General features: G+C 34.3%; 1 protein-coding gene across 1 annotated transcript in view; it reads left to right on the plus strand.

The window, feature by feature from the left end:
• The window catches only part of Tnni3k (TNNI3 interacting kinase), a 330,025-nt gene that overhangs the window by 46,753 nt on the left and 261,070 nt on the right, over positions 1-22,202 (plus strand). Inside the window, 2 exon segments of the mRNA XM_087212909.1 lie at positions 7,424-7,509; positions 8,634-8,731. Of these exon segments, the coding sequence (XP_087069035.1) occupies positions 7,424-7,509; positions 8,634-8,731 (184 nt within the window).

Raw genomic sequence — 22,202 nt, forward strand, 5'->3', positions numbered from 1 at the left:
TTTTGGAAGTATCTAATTTCCCTATCTATTTTGAAAGATAATTTTGCAGTATACAACAGTCTAGGTTGGAAGTTATTTTCTCTTAGGGCTTGAAATACTTCACTCCAGGCTCTCCTTGATTTGAGGGTTTGTGTTGAGAAGTCTGCCATGATTCTGATGGGCTTTCCTTTGTAGATGATTTGTTTCTTTTCTCTAACTACCTATAGGATTTTGTTCTTCTGTTGGGTTTCTGGGATCTTGACTATTATATGTCTAGGTGTAGATTTTTTTTGATCATGGCTAGTTGGAGTTCTATATGCCTCACTTACGTGTATGTCCAATTCTCCACCTTTGTCTGGGAAGTTTTCTACTATTACTTCTGCCAACAGTTTCTTTATGTCAATTGTACTTTCTCCTGTTTTTTCGTGGATTCCTATCAGTCTTATGTTATTCTTTGCATCATCTAGCAGCTGCTGGATTTATTTCTTGTGGTCCCTTACTATTTTTAAGAAATCTCTGTTTTCATGGTCCTTAACCACAATCCTGTCTTCTATATCTGATATTCTATCTTCAGATTCCCTTAATCTGCTATGCATGCTTTCAATGAAGTTTTAATCTCCTGAATATCTGTTTTAATCTGTTTCATGGATTTCATTTCTTTCTTATGTTGGGTGAACACAGTTTCCATTTGTTTCTTATGCTGGGCATTCATGGCTTCCAGCATATTTCTGAGCTCATCTATTTTTTTTTATCTGTTTCTCTTCCAGAGCCTCTAGTCATGCCTTTCACTCTGCTCACAATCTCTGTAGTTATCTGAGAGATCATTTCTGCTTCAAATTTTTCTAGACCCTCATTCATCTGTTTTGTTACTTCCTGTGCTATCTGTTCAGGGTGTCCAGGTGGTTGATTATCAGACTTTTCCACTTCGTTTTCCCCAGAATTAGCCTTTTGTGGGGTGGAAGTCTGAGTTTGTGCCTTGCTTAAATGTATTCTCGTTTTTGTTTTTGGTACTGTCCTTGGTTCAGTTCCTGGGTTGATACTTTGAAGTTGCTTATTGTAAGTATCTTTGTTGATGTATTAAGAACCCTTATGGAATGATTGCTTCTCAGAGGTGTCTTCCAGTTATACCTGGTCTTTAGGTTTTGAGTCTCTAATAGCTCTGAGGCTATGTCATTTTCATTATACCAGGAAGGACAACTGATTAGATCTCTCACAACTCCTTAGCCCAAGTGATACAATTAGCAATACAATATCATCAAGTACCTCTTAGAAAATAACAATTTGTGGTAATTATTAATCTATCACCTTTAACTGTGTGAATTAAATCAAAATCAAGGACCAACCCAACATATATTTATATTGAATAAACTCTTCAATCTAGCAACTTTACCCTTCAGGATTGGGAATTAGAAGGAGTTGGGGAGGGAGGGATAGGTAGAAGGATGGGGGAACGTTAACAGTGAGGCCAGAGGATACAGGTGAGAGAAAGAAAGAGAAGAAAAGAAAAATAATGAAGAAATATGAACTAGGGCTAGAACAGGAACACAAAGGGAGATGAAGAACAATGTGGGACAGCAAGGGACTGAGGAAGAGAGAGAGAGAAAGAAAAGAGAAAAGAAAGACAAAAGAAAAAAAATTTTACACGAATAGAAAAAGAAGAAAAAAATTAAAAATAAGAGCAAAAAAATAGTGGTAATTTTGAAAATAACAAATAAAAGGTAAAAATGAAGGGACTCCTTCAGGGTATGTCTCTGCTGTCACAACAGACAACATGGGCAACAGTGTGCGGTTATAAGTCAATGAATCTCAGTAAGCCAGTCACAGACTTGTAAGATTCAGGCAGATTTCTGGCTGCCAGTCCCAAGTTGAACTCCCTGTCTTCCTTCAGGGTTGAACTGTGCAAGGTTCTATTGCAGATTCCAGCTGCCTTTCCCCTGAAGATAGTCCAGGTTCTGATGGGAGGTGATGATCCCTCTTGCTTACCAAGTACGATGGTGTGGTATGCCTTTACTGCAGAGATTCTCTTCACTTTTCCAGTGGGCTTCAGTTTTCATCTGGGAGCCCTAAAGAGGCCCTCTCTGTGTCGTTCACTTCTGCAGCTCAGGACAATGGCCTTTATATCCCCCTGTGCCTCTGCAGTGTGGAACCAGGTAGCTGCACAGCCAAGTGGCCCAAGGGCAGGGTGATGAGGGACACCTCTGTTGTTGCAGGTGCCCTGGAGGCTCAGTGAGCTGCTGGTGGGTGTGCCTGGGGGTCCTTACCCTCATCTTGTAATGAAAATATTATTTGTCATGTTAAATACTGTGTTGTGCTAATTAGCCATAAAACAGAATAAAACAAAAATAAATCTTTGTTCACAAGAAAAAGACCTCAAACCAAGTTCTCAAGAACCTAATTCTGTTTCTCTACTTCTTTTCACAGTTGTTCAGGGAAAATTTCCCACCCCTTTTATCTTACCGCTTCTCATTCTGTTTCTCTCCTCTGCCCTCCCTTTCCTCTCTCTCCCATTCAACACAAGCTCCAGCATTCCTTTCTCTATCTCTATTCTGGAAAGTGAATGACACAAAAGTGAAAATAATTAATAGCAATACCTTAATAAAGGTTCTTATCATAGCAGCTAACATTTGTAAAAGTCTTATGAGTTCTAGCATATTTAAACCTCACAAAAATCTTATGATAAAGGTGAATTTTATAATATTTAGATATCCTTGCTTTGTCTGCCACTATATCTCAATAGTTGCCTATTGTATGCTGAATAAATGAATATACTGCAAATTGAAAATTTGCAAACTTGATCTGGTATATATTGAACAAATATGTTTCTGGATATTTCTTGTAGAAGGGATATTAATTGTTCTTTCTATTGTTCTGTGGAGAAAACCTACAAAGAACTTCACAAGAAATTACAACCACTATTTGAAATCTAAGTAATCTAAAAAACCAGACTACCTACAATAAATCTCTTTTCTTTCTACCTTCTTAGCTTTTCCCTTAATTTAACCCCATATATTAATTTTTAAAAAGTGGCTTTTTCTCTGAATATTTTCTACAGCAATGAGTTATCTTTTGACCAACTGTTAAAATGATATATTTTAATAGCTCCTACTATGGTCATGTCAGATGTCTTCTTGAAAGGATGAGGTCATGAGAAAGAAGTTTAATTGGATCACAAAACTGCACATTTTTCTGGGTAAAAGGTAAAGGCTAGGAAAAAGACTTCATTATACCACAAGAAAGAAAGTAACCTTCAGGTATAGAACTACCATTTTTAATCATTAAGGACAGACTTTACTATTAGAAATATATTCATAATAGTGACTTCACTTTAATTAGGAATTTCATCCATGCCCCAGCAAGTGCTGTGAACTCATTAGGATATGTTAAATTAGTATATGGCATGGCAAGTGATGAAAAATGTAAAAGGAAATTAAAAAATAAATTGAGCTTTGGGTATTAAAATACATAAGTGACGCTCAATGGGCAGTGAATTTGACACATGCTGTTACCCTAGAAGAGGTAAAAGAAGAGAAAATGAAATTTCTCTCAGCAATGATTTCTTTAAAGTCTTGAATATTTTAATTTCATATATCAAAACAGAAACATTTGATTAGAACTTAATGGGAAGTAAGGATTCAAATTTAGGAAGTAGCTTTTATTAAAAAAATCTACATTCTAGTTATTAAAGTTAAGCTAAAAATATTGTGCTATTAAAATCGCACTGGACTCCCAAATATAGCAAAAGTCTATTCTTTGCTGATTCATTTTGTTGAAACCAGTAGAACTTGCATGAGTCCAGGAAGGAAAGAATTCAAGAGTGGAACAAAAGCAATAAGCATTAGCTCAGTTTTGAACAGGGGGTTCAGGACAACAGTATGCTGAGTCGCTTATGGGTAATCAGGTCTAGTTCAGGATGCAGTGAATTGAGAAATAATTGTTGAATAAAACATCACTAATTATGTCCTTGATTTTATTTGTGTTACAATTGGTGTTCATTTAGTGTTGTTATTTTTTTAATAAAGAAGTTTCCTTTAGTATTTTGCATGTCTGTTTATTGAGCATTTACTTTCTTTTTCTTTCTTTCTTTTTTGTAAAGCTGATAGAGCATCAGAGATCATGACTAATGCCACGGACAGTGGCAATGCTTTGTGTACCATTTCTATCCCTAGGACTAATGCTTTTAAAGATTCGAGAGGTAGTGAGTATTTTATTTGAAGCAGATTGCTAAAAGCAACTTGGAGTGAGCATGGAGAGCAGAATTGGGCCACTTAGTAGGTGCTTAGTAGGTGATGTGCCAGACCTATTGAATGAATCATCATTGTTAGGTCACGGAATAAGAGATAATTGAGTCTCCCTTCTTAAGTAAAGTTATTTTTATTTCAACCTCCTCCTTTGGAGTTTTTGATTTCTGGTTTATTTATAGCTCCAGTGTTGAAAATAATTTCTCATTTTAATGGTGTTTCTGGACTTGTATTACAACACTGTGATTCCGATTACTGATCCTGAGTTATTGACAAATGCCAAGTCAATAATTGATCTAGGTATCTGTATTTTAATTTTTTTAATTTTTTAATTCATTAATAAATGCTTAGATTTCATGGATTTTATAATCATCTGTGGAGTGGTTACATACACATACTATAGCTTGTTGCTTTTTTAAAAAAAATCCCTTTCCCCTCCCTTCCTTCCCTCCCTCTGCCTCCTTCCTCCTCCAGTTCTCCTATCCCACTTTTCATTCTTATGGATATTATTAATCTTAGCTTATGTTATGGCACATAACATTTACATTCATTGAGGTTATTAGGTTCCTGTATATGGCATATCTTTATTCTACTTATTTCCTCTTTCCCTCTTCCTCACCCCTTGCACATTTTCCTTTGGACCACTTCTTTATTGCAAGAGATCCACCTCCTTGTCCCCTTCTATTCATCCTTTATTAGTCCCTTTGTTGCATCTGTTTTTTAAACACATGTGAAGTCAAAGGTAGATATTTTTAGGAGCCTAAGAGTCATTGTGAGCATAGAATATTTGTATCTATTGAGCTAATTGTGAAAATCAGAAAATTTACAAGCTGTCAAATAAGGAAGTTCAAATAGGTACGAAAAATTGTGCTGAAATTCTCCCCAAGATTTATCCTTCAAAAAGAATGTTCTGGATTCTCAGTAAAGTTGGCAACAGTAGTAATAACAGTATAATAATAATTTTGCGTCACTTATATGCCAAGTACTGTAGTAAGCACTTAATTTATTTCTCAGAAGAGTGCAATGTCATTATATATAATTTTAATCACTTTATAATCGAAGAAATTGAGACTTAAATAACTTGCCCAACTTGGAAAAAATGGGGGAAAAATGACTTAAAAGGAAGAATTACAATAGAATTTGAATCTCAGTGTAACTATAGGGACAAGAAATTATTTTTTCTACTTTGAAAACACCAAAACATGGCAGATATTGCTATATAATATTGGAAATAAACATTAAAAAGCTAATTTATTCTAGAATGTTTTGCTATACAGATGCTCCAAAGCTTTCTCTCCTGCTAGTATTTGCCATTAAATTAATTGTGCTTAGCTCAGAAGAAAGAACATCCTTCCCTGCTTTATTTTTAGGCTGCAGATTATATAGATTTTTTTATGTTACTGGAGACCTCTCTTTACTCCCCATAGCAACTCTTTTTTATTTTAGTGTGTGTTTCAATTAAGGAATAATGGAAGAACCAAGAAATTAGTGTCAAAGCAGCCCAGAGCTTCTGCATCATTGTCCATTAACATCTTCAGTTGCAAGTTTTCTTTCCCCTTGGATTTATGAACACTGCTTGCCTACAAACATTAAGAAGAAAATCTAGTCTACCTAGCTTGAGGAGTACAGTTCAGATCTGCAGAAAATCTATACTATTCAAAGTCATAACCACAGGCCTCTATGAATTGCATGCTTTTCCCTTGTGGGAACTCAAGTGCCCTTTGGTAAGTACTACCTAGATTAATTTCATCCAAAACATCTACATTACAGTTAGTTCAGAGGGTTTAGAAATCTGGTTTGGGCAAAGATCACATGTGACCAAGAACCATGTTATTTTGTGATGTGACTGTACAAACCATAAAATACAGTAGCTGTATCATTTACAGTTAGGCTATTTCTAAGGAGACATTTTAAATAATTTGTTGGAATCATTCCTGGAGGTAGAGAAAATGATGATAGAAGTGATAAGAGTTCATGGATATCCTACTTTGTTGTAACATGTTCTCAACATTTATAAACACCCTTCCAAAACAAGCTGGTGTGTGTTTTTCACTGTGAGCAAGCATCTCTATGAACTTTGCTGTTGGGAAGTTGAATATGGAAGCAAGAAACATAGGAGAAGTATTCCCATGTCTATGAAAATAACCACTGGACTTCCCATTGCTAATTAAAAAAATTTTACTGAGATCTTTCTATGTCTCTAGATTTAGAGAATTTCTCTTTTTAGCAGTGCCCTGGAGAATAGCCCTCTTTTCTCCTTTTCTATTTTCAAATTCCAATAGCTTTTGATATTCTTGACGGGGTGCCTTGATGATAATGTTCTGAATTTATAGTACCTTTCAAGTGTCAGTACTTTACAAATGATATGAGTCCTTGGCTCACTCACCAAAGATCATGCTATCTCTGTAAAGCTGCTGGAGATTTAAATAGGTAGGAGGCAGCTTGAAATTGACCTGGGAGGCCAAGGATATGATCTCATTTCTACTAAAAATGCCCTGGGAGTACCAAGGACCTGAAGAGGTTGTAAATGTTAGCTGTACATTCTTTTTGAAAGGCTACCTGTAGCTCTCCAGGGCCCTCCTGGGGCAATGGTCTTTGTTCAGACAAAGGCAAGGAATTCATTAATTCAATCTCTCCTCTTCTCACCTGGGACTATATCACAGTACCTTACCTGAGTTTAGACCTTCTTTATCTGTGAAATCTGACCCAGGCAGAGTACAAGAAAATTTTGCTCCAGGCAGAAGTTGTAATACATCTGGGTAATATGCCTTTCTCCAGTCTCTTATCAAACACATACAGTACTACTCTTTCTTTCTCTCTCTATTTCTTCCACTTTCATTTAAAATTTTTCACAAATATATTGTAAAAAATTTGAGTGTGAGAGAAATGAGCTTATTTTTACATGTCTGTGTTTTCTAATTACATATAATTTTTATTCATGGAGTTACCCTGAAAAATTCAAATTATACATAGAAAATAGAAACTATGCATGTGAATCTTTAAACTCAATCTTTTGAACTTTTAACATCATTTTCTCTCCATTTTAATTGTTAATAGAGAGGGTTCAGAATTCTTTAGGTACAAAAGAATTCTACAAAAAATATATTTCTGGGTTTATAGTAACCAAGTCCCTTAAATAATTTTCAAATGAAAGACAATTATACTAAGAAATGAATTTTGTGATCATCTGTAACGTATTTTTGCAGCTCTGATGAAGCCTTCAGTAAAGTCAACCTAAATTACCGCACTGAAAGTGGACTATCTCTACTGCATTTATGTTGCATTTGTGGAGGTGAATAATTGAAACTTTATACTTTTTTAATTGAATACATATGTATATATGTATGTATATGTATATGACCAGTGATTGAGCTGCTTAATGGTTTATAAGGGAATTCTGTTCATACCCAGTTTTCTCTTTGGCTTTGCCTTCTTCATCCCTGATAACCTTCACTTGACACAGTAACTAGCAAGCAAATATTCCCGTTAATATTGCTCTGAATTTGTTTCACTGGGCTCCTGTTTTAAACCCAGTAGGTAGTTTGTTTGAAAACCAATAACCCTTTTCAATATTAGATTTTCCAGTCAGGGAATGGGTAAAATCAAGAAGCATTTAATTAAAGAACCCTCCAAAATGTCATTAAGTAGTTGCTAAACATAGGCAATGAGAGTATATGGAAACTAATAAATGCCAAAGTAAAAATGTATAAGTAAACATTGGTCAGAGTGACAAGAGTTTAATTTGGTTTCTATCTTTACTTTGTTTTTTAATGTATCCTATGCATATAAAATGGTGTCTGGTATATAATAGCCCTTCAATAAATATATTGAACTGACAAATGAATGCTAAATATTTATTTGAGTAATTTGAACCAAATTCATCGAACTCATCTTTAAAAAAACTAGGACAGCAATGTATAGGTATCTACTATAACTGTATCCCTGAACCATTCCTCAGAAACAAATTAAACAGATTCTATTAAATAAATGACCTCTCCCTGATTTAAACATGTCTACCCAACCTTGGTCAAACTTTCCATATTTCTTTGATCTGATAAGATCTACTGCTAGTGTTCTGAGGAATCCTCTACAACTGTATTTTGATCTAAAAATTTTCAATAATATTTTATTAAGATGAATTCATTAATGATTTTATATTTTAAAACCTTCTGATGATGAGAGAACGAAATAAAAACCGTAACCTAAGTGCACTGAAATACATAGCATTATCACAAAGTTTTACAAATGTAATAGAAATGGTCATTTGTAAAGTGAAACTGTCAATTAATAGAAAGCTTTACAAGTGGCCTATGAACAACAGCCTGACATTTTTGAACATCTGTTCAGTATTTCAGTCAGAAACACTATAGTCATTTAGTCCACTGCCACAGCTTAGCCTTTATTTTTCTCTGTAAGGCAACCAGTCTCATATTCGAGCCCTTATGTTGAAAGGACTCTGCCCATCTCTACTGACAAGAAATGGATTCACAGCGTTGCACCTAGCAGTTTATAAGGTATGACACTGTATTCCCATAAGCACCATAGGGGAATTAAGGATGGTGTGTATCTTTGCACTTTCTTTTGGTGGATGCTGGAGACAAATAAGTGATCATGGAAAACTTCTGTATACCAGACACATACTATTTATAAAGCCTTCTGTGTTGTTTAACTCTCGCAAGAACTCTTCAAGTAAACGTGATTATCGACAGGGTTACATGGTTGACCAGTGGTCAACCAAGATTTAGGCCCAAGCCATCTATCTCTCAGCCCGAAGCGCATCCCCAGGACTCCAACTCGCCGTGTGTAGAGAGGGGTAAGGCTCTCTTTGAGGATGACCGAAGCTACATTCCTTCCCTGGAAGTTTTTCTTAAAATATTCCTGGATCTCTCTTCAGATTTCTTCTTTTATTTCTACCTTTGCTTCAGTTGTTTCCTTTCACTGGGCTGTAGTTCTAACCAAATCTCAATTCTGGGTAAAGGAATAAACATAAAAAGTAGATCGGACAAACTAGGATATTCTGTGCTGTAACTGATCAGTGACATTGTCATAAATATGAATTTGTATAGTTTATAATTTACTTATACGCTATTATATTTTATATTTATAATTTATTTATAGTGTATAAATTATATCATATAAATCACTATTCTCTAATCATAACAGAGTATTCTTATTCTGTACTTATTATGAGCTAAATATTGGACTAAATTTAATATATACTATTTCTTTTAGTTACTAAAATAACTACAAAATGAATATTAAAATTTACTTTACAGAAAAAGAAACAAGAATAAATGTAGATATCTAGTAATATTAGAATACGGATTAGAATTTAATACAGTTGATTCATAATTCCCAGACTGTCATCTCATTGTTATATTGTATACTTGGCTGTTCCTTAATTTCATGTGAGTCTGTTACAGAATATTTTTTCATTTTTGTGTGTGCAGGTGTGTCAGGGGAGATAGCTGGTTGCCTGGGTCAGGATCCCTCTCTACTACATTCCTCCCCCAGCCTGTTGAGTTTATCATTGTAGGGAAGGAGGACCACATTTTCCCATCATTCAGATTCACAAATTCCTGTAATTCATAGTGAAAATACTTCAAAGCCAATCTCTTTTCATACTCAATCAATGCTGCACAATTCTGATTCCTTCTGAGAGAGAGCCAGTTAAGTGGTAAATTGTCTTTAATATCTGCTAATCATTCTGCTAAACTCAGATGGAGGCTGAGTTCCGCTTGTAGGAAATAGCATCTGATGCTGCTTTTCTCCTGAAAGTACAAAAGCTCCCAGGCACAGGAAGCTGGTGATGGATAGCCCAGGCATTATGTGAACCTGTGAATTTTGAGTCTGACTGTCAGAGACAGAGGTTCTTTCTGTATTAGTTCATTTTGGTAAAATTTAGGAGGACAGGGCACACAAATGCATTCTGAATGATTTAGTGCCACAATCTTTAAAGGATTTATTTCTTCCACCACTGTTTATCAAAATGAAATTTCCATGTTTAGAGCTCTCTTTGCTGTTTCTTATATTCTCTTGTATTTTACAGAAGGGTTCATGCCCTATATCTTTTCATAGCAAATTGAAATGAATTTAGATTGTGACAAAACAAAGCAGGGAAAAACTCTCAAAAGCTATGACAGAATGCCTGATTACTTTGCCTTTTTTTTTAAATATAAAAAAAAATAAATTCACCATTTCACTTCAAATGCAAAACTACTATAAAGTACCTGTTCATACTACTAGTGCATTGAAAATAGTTCTAATTATTCTTTGGCTGAAAAACTGCAATGAGTAGCTAATTCATTTTGGACTCTAGTTCCCCTACCCTGTAATTTTCTAATAAATGTTTATTTTAATCTTGTTTTGAACTTTTAAAAATTGCAAGACTTCTATAGGAAAGTGTTACATATCTTTAATCTAGGTTATCTAATTGTTTACATGTTGTCTCATTTTCATTCTTTTTCTTTTTTTTTGCTGAGCCATTTGAACATAAATTGAAGGCAACATGCCCTGTTGCTGCTAAGTACTTTAATTCCTAAGACCAAGGAAATTCACTTGTATAACACCAATGTAATTATAAAAACAAAAAAATTTAAACCTATATGATACTACTATAATCTAAAGTCTAAATTCAAATTTGATCAATTATATGATTGATAGATTATTTTCTAATCTTGCATCCGATTCAGAATCATCCAAAATGTTCTTATTTCTTTTATCTCCTTTAACTTAAAAGTTTCTCAGCTTATTATTTTGCTTTCTAGATTTTAATATGTTTGATGGTTACAAAGCAGTTACTTAAACATCTGTTTTGGATTTTTAAAATTATTGCAGTTGAACTTTATTTTGTTCATAATAGTCAAAATGAATAATGTAAATCTGATTTTTTTGTTGGCCATATCAATAGCTCCTTAAATTGTACATCCTATCATGCTAGGCCTGCCTCATATGACTGGCTACTTTTCAGTAATTGCATTATCTTTGCTTAACATTACTTGGATTTTAGTCCTAAAGTTTTTTGTTTTCTTTTTGCTCATTGGACTTCTTACAGAGTTTTAATTTATTGTAGTATAATAAATACATGATAAAATTCACAATTTTAAGTGGACAGTTGATAACTTTTGAAAATGTGTATAGTCATTTAACCATCATGCCAATCATGCTGTGGTATTTCTATCACTGTTAGAAGTTTCCTCCTGCTATGTCACAGTCAGTTCCCTCCACTCTTCTTCCATCTTTTCCTTTATTTTTGATACTATTATTAGGGACTACTTTAAATGCCCTACATGTTGTTTTTAACACCTCAATAAGCTCAGCATTTGTTTCTTTTGAATGCTTTTTAGGTCAGCTTCAAATCAAATTGTCCTGTTGCTTCTTCATCTATTGTTTTTTAGCACATTAGACATATGGACTGTGTCATTTTTCTTCAAATGGTATTTGTTTAGTTATTTCTGTTTTGGTTTTGGTGTGCATGTATATTTTTGGTGTATACATTTGATTTAGTCAATCTTGATTGGATTTTTTTATTAGAATGAGTCTATTTCAGATCTGAACTTAGCCTTTTGCGATATTTCTTATTCCAGGATATGGTCTTTACTACTCCTAAGACATGGCTTTGTAGTGCTTCATCTGAATGGCCAAACTACTTGAAGTCTCTCCATTCTGGTTAGTTGGAACCTCCAAATCTCCCAGTGGTGCATATCATCACACACCTTTGAACCATAGATAAGTTGAGCTTTCCTAGATTTTGTAGTCTTTTTCTGAGCCACAAGGAGCTGTGGTCAATCTCCATGGAGATGCCTGGCGTCCTCTACGAAACTTCATTTCTTTCTCAGTTAACCTGGACTGCAAATTATAGCCATTTCGTGATATCAGAATGATGATTGCACTCTTACGCAGTGAGACTACCCTTGCTTACATCTTTTGCTCTGTGATAGAGAAGAGTTTCAGGTAGGGATTCATGGCGGTCGTACTGTGGAACCACTTGGTATCTTTCCCTTCTCCCAAAGATCACAGTTCTTCTTTCATGTTCTGCAGTGCAAAGGAAAGTTACATCATATACTTTGTTCCGTTTTGTGGTTTACTTGCCAGTAAAAAAGTCCATACAAGATGTTCTGCCATACCCCTATTTTTACATTGCTTCTAAAATGATCTGTGTAAGACACAAATCTATTATGTGAATGCTTCTGTTTAAAATGTTCTATTGCCTCTTTATTAAAATTCGAATTCTTAATAAGAGATTCAAGATTTCTTAATTCCTAATTTTTCTGAAAACACTCTCAGACTCTTTTTGTGCAACTTCCCCACCCTAATAATTTTCAATTTAATGTACATGAGAATTGGATGGTAACTAAATATTTAAAATAGATATTTTCCTCTTTTATGGTGTTCTACGAACCTAAATTTCTAACAGAATTTGGGCTAATTTGATGCAAGCGGTCTAAGACTATATACTAAGGATCACTACTGAGGTCTTATAACTCAAGTCAGGATCAGAGGGTCAACTGGAAGATGTATGTTGGCAGAAGATAGATGTACCAGCTCAAATAGAAGCAAATCCACACTTCCTGTGAGCCCAGTGTCTCTCACCTCAGTCAAATTGACACATGAAATTAGCCATCACAAGCAGAGTGCACTTTTCTTTAAAGCTAGCTTGAGTGCTTATAGGCTACCATTTGAGGAGTAATTTTAGATTACTCCATTCTTTAAGCCAAACAGTTTTACACTTCTCTGTTTTTGTTTTTATAATGCCTTTGGCTAAAATATTTTTGCTTCTTTTTCTCATACAAAATTATTACTTATTTGAAGCCAAAATAAATTGAAACATCTTAAGTCTTCTTGAATTCCCAAAAATATTTCACTGGGCTCAATTTTGGTTTCCAAAAAATACAAGTTTACTTTATCTTTTATTACAGTACTTATAATTATTTGTTTATGTGCATATTTCACATGCTGATCTGTGAACTTTCAGTGTTATGAATAAGTGTTTTTCCTTGATTCCTCAAATACAGGATCTTTAATGAGCACTCTTGGAAATTAAATAAGATCCACAAATAAGTGCAAATAATACTTCAAATTTATTGATATTGTGTATCTATAAAAAGACTGTCTCCTTAGAAATTAACTATTTACATTCATATTTCTGTTCTGAGACTTACTAGTTGTGCATCTTTAGGTAGATTAAATTTTCCCTCAACCTCTCAATTGTCTCATCTATAAAATAGAATAAATCAAATTATTTTGTTGGGTGGTTTAGAGTTTTAAAAAGAATAAACATTTGCAATACTTAGCAAAATAAATAGCACATAGCAAATAAAAATTTAAATAAAAATTAACTATTATTGTTAAACTTTAATTTTAAAAAACATTGATTGGAAAGTAATTATATCAGTCACTATTACAGAAAAACAAAACGAAATGTGTGATTTCTTCTGGATTATTGCAGTGTGAAGGGACAAGGAGAAGTGGTCTCTATATAGTGGCCTCTATACTTAGGTCAACTGACTCCTGGAACTGTCTTGTATATTATAAAATTAGCACCAAAATACATGTATTTGCTTAGAAATAATACATTTGAGCAAAAAATATCATTAATAAATAGCTCAAGACAAGATATACTTTTTGTAAATAAATCTATATTTCAAATAATTTTTTATAAGACTCAAATGTTTTACCAATTTATTTCATATACAATTAGATTGCAAATTTGGCTTACAAAAAAGCAGAGAATAGGAGAAAAAAAGCACCTGCTCTGCCTTTATATTTGCTTCTTCTTAAATTAGTATGTGTGTTTTCATCACAGGAATTCTTTAAAGATTCCTGCCAGTTTTTTAAGAGTCAGTATATTTTAAATCAGGTATTTAAATATATAAATCCAGTGAATTTTGTTGGCATAAACTATCACATATTTCCATGTACTGAAATCAGAAAATAATTTTTTACAAAAGAGCAAATGGTTACTCTCAGCCCTTCTCTCTTTAGAATTCCAGATATTTATTTGTTACAGTTTGAGTACTGTGAACTCCCAAAGTGGCACACAAGAGTTTAAGAGGAAAAATTGAGACTCCGAATATAGCTTGGAAGATCTTAGATGAGAATGCTAATGAACAAAAAGCCTATTAGATCAACCAATTTAACCTCACACATACCTCTCACCCAATGCATAGCTAAACCACTTAATGGAATTTCTTTTGTGAATTAAAAGCAGCATTGTGATTTGTCAACCTTTTCTTTAGCACTTCAGTGCTAAATGCATGTATGAAAGGAGATGGCCATTTATTTCATTATATAGACTCCTAGCAAAATCTCATTCCTATCATTCAGAAGAAGAAGTCATTTTATGTATTTATTACAAATGGCAGAGGCATGGTATGGCAACAATCTAATTCAAATCTATATCTTGCTGGCTCTGTACATCTAAGTTGTTTCTCTACAGAGCCCTGCCTCTCACTGTATTTTTCTTGATTTCTTTTCTCCTCTTTAGCACATGTATTTGATTGAAAAGTTGAGATAATTATTTTCCCCTACAAGACCTAAATACAAGACCGAAAACAAGTGTTTCACAGTTTCTAACTGCCTGGTTATTTTTACCAAGGTTCTTCAGCCTTGGGATTACTGATATTTTGGATGGGAAGATTTTTATTCTTGTTGTGGGTGGCTATCCTGTGCATTATAAAATGTTTAGCAGCATCTCTGACCTCTTTTCCATAAATAGCAGTAGCCACTACCCTTATTCCCAAATATGAAAACCAAAAATGCCTCTAGATATTGCCTCTGGGAAGTAAAATTACCTTTGGTTGGGAACCATTGATTTGGAGAAAAGATTAAAAGATTCATTAACTTAAATTGATTTTTAAAAATCCAACTTGCTTTTTAAATATTTATACAAATATAATTTCTTGATTAAAAACTGCATTTTTCCCAAATGAGAATTTGTCAAGAGAGTAATAGGATAGTCTATAAAGAAGAAAAACAAAACTTCCAATAAGAAAATCTCATTTTGTGCATACTTAAATATCCTCTTCAGTTAATGGTAATTTTAAAATACTGTTTAATACTACGTCTCTGCTTTAAGAAAGTACAGAATATTTATGCCCACAAATTAAAACAATTATTAAGATGATATATATCTCACATTTCTCCTTAGTAAGTAAATCTTCTATAATTTCTTTCAAAATTAGCATGTTCTCAATGCAAATCTAATAAGATGTTAAGTGAAAATACTAACTTATGCTTCAATTTTTACATTACATAGCACTGTTTTCTGAATAAAACTTCTGTAACCTTCCTGAGTTTGGGTTTGGTGTTTCTCTAAGGCACTATTTTACTGCTTAAGTATCCTCTATTTACATTATAAGTAAGTATACGATACTTATACTATACTTTCTTTCCTGGTTAAATATCTTCCTCTAGATTAGCATGACAATCTCACATGTCTTCAGACAAAAAAAAAACAACAACAACAACAGGTAACAGAAAGAAAAGAAAGAAAGAAAGAAAGAAAGAAAGAGAGAGAGAGAAAGGGAAGAAAGTGTTAGACAATATGTCATACAACAGTGGAGAATAATACTCAGAGTTAATATTTTTGAAATACAAGAGGACATACTGGAGTCTGCAGTAATTTAGAGAACGTAATGCATCACATGAAGAGAGCAATCTGTTCAGCTCCAGATAATCATTTTTATGTAAGACTGTAGGTTAGTATTGCCTCAAATTTCAGAGAATCATAAATTATGTGACACTTCTGATATTAAATGTTTGTCATTAATTTAATTTTTTATTAAAAATACTATATAAGATAAACCATATACATCCATCCCCCGGTGGCCTATTCATCAACTCTGATTGTAATAATAAGCACCATAAATTCAGAATCTGACTTAAATTACATATTTTCTTATTCTGGACACTTAAAACAATCCTGGTCCACATACATTAATAAATACATGTTGCACAAAAGAATGCATGCAGTTAGGATTCTATGGTAACTAGGAAGCAGAAAACTAAGCATAAGTAAAGTCATGCTGACATTAGGTAAGATAATAGCCTATTTTAGTCATTAGATTGAAAATTAGAAAACTATTAGGCTCTTTAAGATATATTTTACTGAATTTGGGGGAGTAAAAGGTACAAAAATAGGTAACAAATAAATGGAAGTAGGAAAGTGGAGGCAATGAATACTAATTAGTTTCCTAAAATAGCAAAGAATTGAGCAGTATCATGAAGGGGCAGCATCATAGGCAGGTTTCTCCAGCAGCATTGTTCAGACTTCTTAAACATTTGCCCTTTTGGCTAACATAAAAATTTACAGCCTGTGTAGATTTTTTCATATCTTAAATAATATGTTGCAAGTCAAAACAAATTAAAGACATTGCAATAGTCAAGATTTTTTTCAAACACCATGCATTTGCATTCTTCCCATATCCCAGAGACTTCTCCCTGAGTAATCATTATTGAATGAAAAGATTTAAGTATATTCAAGGGTCAATTGGAACTGCCCACTGGGAGCAAGAGATTATAGAAAACTGGGAAATAAAATGATGGTCAGCAGAAGTATGGAGAAAAAGTAGGTCAAAAGCAAATTTGGAGTCATTACCCTGAAAAGAATGTAGGTACTCAGACAAAGATGTGTTCCCTCTCTTTTTTTCTTTCTGTTTCAAAATTTCAAGCAAGCAATTTTTTATCACTATGAAACCCTGAAAAATTGATATCTTTTGTGAAAATAAATTCAGAATGACTTCAATGAGAGTTGTGTAGGTGTGCACCTTCCCCATTTTTTTTTTAACTCAAGAATAGATCCTTTCATTGAGGATATCTATGCTGTATGAAGCAGCTCTTGTCCATTAAATTTTAATGCCAGGAACTAAATACAATCCATTTTCTGCTAAATCCTTGCATAGTTTCCTTGTCCTAGAAGAAACCACAATATTCTTCAAAAACTACAAAAATGCTTTTTTTTCTCAATGAAAATAGACTATAATAATTGTTATTAGGTAAATTGGGTTTACAAAGAAAAAAACACTTTGAGTAATACAGTATTAGGTACATGTTTATCTGTCTCCACTTTCACATCCAGAAACTCAATCTTTCCACATCAAGTTTATTTCTGCTTTAAATCTGCTTTGGAGCTTGATGTAAGGAACATCAAGCTTCAAGGAACTTTCGAAGTAGATAGGTTGTTTCACAATACAATTTATCCCAACTCTGAAGTCTTAAAGATAAGGAAATTGAGGTATTTCAGATTCAATATTTCTTCAGCAGAATGGACTGAGACACAAGGTGAATATTCTTACAGAAGTAGGTCAATCTTAGGAGTGATATACCCAATAAAAGTATAAACATATCCTGCAAGACTCTTGTGTTTACAGTTATTTGCACACATAATATATTATTTGATCTCCCTTACAACTTTATAGAACAGATGTCTCAGGTATTAGACACTCCCCTTTTATAAGTGTGGAGTACGAGTTCAAAGCTTAAGCATGAAAGGCAAATAAAAGTCATGTTGGGATAAGACAGTGTATTAAGAAAAGCACGGTACTCAAAGTCAGTAGAACTATGTGCAAATCCCAGTTCGGGTTCAATTTAAACTTCATTAATTTCACATTTTATAATATGGAATGCCATTTGACACTGAGAAGAATTTAAAAGTACAAGGGAATTATTTGGAAGTGACACCTTTGACAGACAAAAAGAAAAAGCAACATTGATATGAGGGCCTGTCAGACCACACTGCAGACCTGATAAGAGGCCATCTCTGTTGGTCCACTGGGGAGTTACACAGTAAAACCTGCCTTCTAAAGGAGTGGTACCTCGGTCTTTTCTTACCTCACTTGTTCATTGACTGGCAACAACTCTTAAGAAGAGGGTGACCATGACTATCATGCTCAGTGGCTCTTGAAATAGCTTGCTGAGGAGGCTGCCAGCTAACCCAAGATCCCAGTGGCATGTCTCTGTGTCTTCCACACCTGGAGAAATGCGCCTCATTTTATAACAAATGAAAAATGGGATTACTTTACTGTAGATAGAATGTGATAGAGTATACATACTAAATGATCTTAAAAGTTATGTGTCGAGCACTGGGCTCAATAAATTGAAGCACTATTTGATTTCATCTTCACAACAGTCCCATGAGATTGATCCTATTAGCTTCATTTTATAGAAACGAACCCACAGCTCAAATGGTCAAGAAACATTTCCCAATTGTAGGAAGTGGTCATCAGTGTGTAAAAAAAGGTTTGGTTTGCTTTGCTGTCCCTATACTGTGCTGTCCCCAGTTGCATGAATACATATATATTCCTGGAGGCTTCACTTGATGGTGCTTGGGCTGAGATGACAATTAAGTGTGGGCTTATCTAGGCCAGGTGATTGGAAAGCCTTTCTGTCACAGACACCCTCCCCAAGTATCCTGGGTGTCTTACATGGTGGCTCAGGTCTTTGAGGGCAAGTCTTCAACAAACAAAAAGTAGCTCTGTAGATTTCTGTGACCCAGCTTTGGAAGAAACTGTTCACTTGGCTATATTCTGTTGATAACAATCTACTGGGATTCAAAAAGGGACACAGAACTCACATCTCAAGGAAAGAATGGATGTGGTGCTTGCCATGCTTTGAAACCACCGGAAAATATACTGTTTCCACAGACAAAACAAAATGAATTTTTAGACAATAAAAAGGCCCACTTTACTTTTTATTCTGATAAATACAATTTACACAGTCTTTTTTTTTTAAGTGTAATTTAGTGCCTGGGGATCTGAGATCTCTGATTCGGAGGATATCTCCTGTGGCTTTCTTCACCACAATAGTCACAAAGCTAACAACAGGCAGGCTATTAAATACTGTTTAAAGATTGATGAGTAGTACAGGTTTGGAGTTGCTACTACTATGCTACGGTTTAGATCTAAAATGTCCCCCGAAGCCTCATGTGTTCAGTGGTGAGGCTTTTGGAAAGTGATTGGATCATGGGGCCGCTCTGTTCATTAGTGGATTAATCTATGGTTGAGCTCACACCTGAATGTTATTTGAGGAGGTGGCCCTAGTTGAAGAGATAGGTCACTGGGTCCATGACTTGGAAGGATATATCGTTGTCCCTGGCCCCTTCTTCTTGCTCAGCTTCCTGTCTGCCATAGATTTCCTCTGCCCACCCATTCTACCATACTATTTCTGCCCTGGAGTCAGCCAGTCATGAGCTAAAACCTTTGAAACTGTGAGCCAAATAAACCTCTCCTCCTTTACATTGCAAGTGTCAGGTATTTTGTCCCAGAAGCAAGAATTGAGTAATTCACACTACCAAACGTTTTTATCCACTTAAGTGCATTTCACAGGTCTATTTTACCATAAATCGTATTTCTAGAAGCACATAGACTACTTTTTTTGTATAAGCCTTATTCTCCATACGTGGATGTTCTGTTTAAAAATTATAAATATTGTATACATAAATACATTAAAGAAGGCTTATGTATCCTACGCTTCCAAATGCTTCTGGGTCCTACTGAATAATAATGCTGCAAATGTAGCTAGAGAGTGCATAGAGGAAAACCTTCCAGGTTTCCCAGAAGAGGATTCCCTATGCAAGTTGTAAGGCCCATCTTTTCTTTAAGTGTCATTAGGTAATTGTTAATTATCATAAATAACAAGAACAAATGAAAGCTTTATAATATTCATTATTCTCCTAGTGTCTGTATTTTTTATTAAAGTCCTTTTCAGTGGGTATGAGCTATATTGTTGACTTTAAAAATTTCTCCCCATTAAAACAAGATATTCCTGTAGAATAGAAGAGAAATATTTGGAGGATTATTTAAATATATAAAAAGTGCATTATCTGGAGTTTGGCCTTTGAGACTAGAATAAAAAATCAGTGAAATTACTGTACAGAGTCAGAAGAGAAGTATGGATTTAGCGTCTACTAGGCCTGGATGTGTCTGTAGCTCCAACACAAACCATGCAAGGTACAAGACATACTTTAAATTCTTAAAACCTGAATTTCCTCTTCCATAAAATATAATTGACAATATTTTTTCCTTATAGATAAAACATTTTGTGTGGCACTTGGCCCATAATAGCACTTTATCAGTTGTAATAATTGTTTTGTTGTTATTCTCTTTCAGCACAGCTTGGAAAAGTAACTCTTCTGGGTCAGTACTATTTGGTAATATGGTACTGATATCAATCGAAGGTCAAAACAGAAATTCAGTCAAAGTGTGTAATGACAATTATAACTTTTAACTAAACAGCTTATGCTTTTTCTTGAATTCACAAACGTAGACTAAATAGGATAACATATAGGGACACTTGAGAAAGGATGAATGTGTGTTGACTATAGTCGTCTGGATAAATAAATATTTCACAATGTTCCTGATTTACATATTATTTATTTTCATTTAGCCTAACACAATGCTTTTTGTAAGTAGATTATTCATTGGTAAGTGTTTAGTGAAACAATATCCATCGTTCTACTGATTTATGTGAGTGTTTTATATGTTAAAAATATAAACCACTTGTTACTTCTATATGTTGTGACTATTTCTATAATTTGTCATTTGTAATATCATTTGTTCAACACTTCAATTTGCTCAAATATATCATATTTTCCTGTACTTAAAAAATGACTTTATGTGCCAGGTATGGTGGCACATGCTTATAATCCCAGTTACTCAGAAGGCTGAGGCAGGATGATTGCAAGCATAAGACCAGCTTGGGAAGCTCATTAACACGGTCTCAAATTTCAAAAAGAAAAGAAAAGGAAAGGAAGAAAGAAAAGGAAAGAAAGGGAGAAAATAAATAATTAAAAGGACAAAAATAGACTAGGGATATAGTTCAGAGCTCAGTGGTAGAGCCCTCCTGATTTAACTTCCAGTAAATATCAGGAAAAAATAACTTTATGATTAAAAAACATTTATCAATTTTCTGTATTTAAAGTCCTGCACATCTGCATTACTTAGATTTGCATTGCTGGAACAAGATACCTGACATACATAACATGAAGGAAGAAGGATCTTTTCTTGTTCTTGTAGAGATTTCAGCCCATGGTAAATTGAATACAAAGCACAGAAGCATCATGGTAGTGGGACATGGCAGAGGGTTCAACTCATGGTTGGGAGAAGCTGAGAGAGAAAGAAAGACATCAGAAAGGAAGGGGCCAGAGATCCGATATAATCTTCAAGGCCATGACACCCTGGCCCACCAAGCTTACCTGGAAATGTGCTTTCCTACCCTCCTAGGTGGCTCACAGGCCAATAAAGTTGACAAGATTAACCGTCACACCATCTATGGGGAAAATATTTTAAGGCAATAACCATTATATCAGTCAATACTCATGGGTGTAGTCTCCGGAACCCAAAATTAAAGGTTACTGGTGAGGTTAGAGTTAAGTCCTGTAATTTGTTTTCTCTGAAGGAGGAATTCATCACTAGAAGCCTATCACTAGTTAAATAAGTAGGCACTGCCTAATTTCCGGCATGGGTGCTGCTCTGTTTTAAGGCTTTGATTGTTTTAGTGGGTAACTAATGAAGCAAAAGGAGTAAAATTGTGGAAAGGAGTTAAAAGGAGAAAGAGAGCCAGATGCTGAAATCAAATTACTCTCTTATTTTGAAGTTTCCATTGAAGACTATACTGAGCCCCAGACTCCCATGGCCAGTAGTTGAGTTCTGTTTAATATTGTGCCATTAACCTTTTCAGTGCTTTCTGAGTATTATCACATGTTGTCATATGGATGCAGTTACCGTCCTCTTTTCATATAAACAAAGAAATTAGTGAAAAGAGGTTATAAATCTTGCATTGGGCCACACAGCCATCAGCAGAGCTAGAATGCCAACTAGGGAGTTTAATCCTAATACTGGTAATCATACCTCACATCTCAAGTTGAACATGTGAAAACAAAATATTTTACTTCTTCCTGATTTTCCCCTTATCTCATTTCACTTCCTTGTTATTTATTGCACTTGGAAAAATTCTAAATCGTCTATAGTATAGCTCACAAGGTCATAT

This window comes from Heterocephalus glaber, unplaced genomic scaffold, assembly GCF_053883595.1.
Source record: "Heterocephalus glaber isolate CG9 unplaced genomic scaffold, H.glaber_assembly_v1.0 deba00001442, whole genome shotgun sequence".
In the NCBI taxonomy this organism is placed as follows: domain Eukaryota; kingdom Metazoa; phylum Chordata; class Mammalia; order Rodentia; family Bathyergidae; genus Heterocephalus; species Heterocephalus glaber.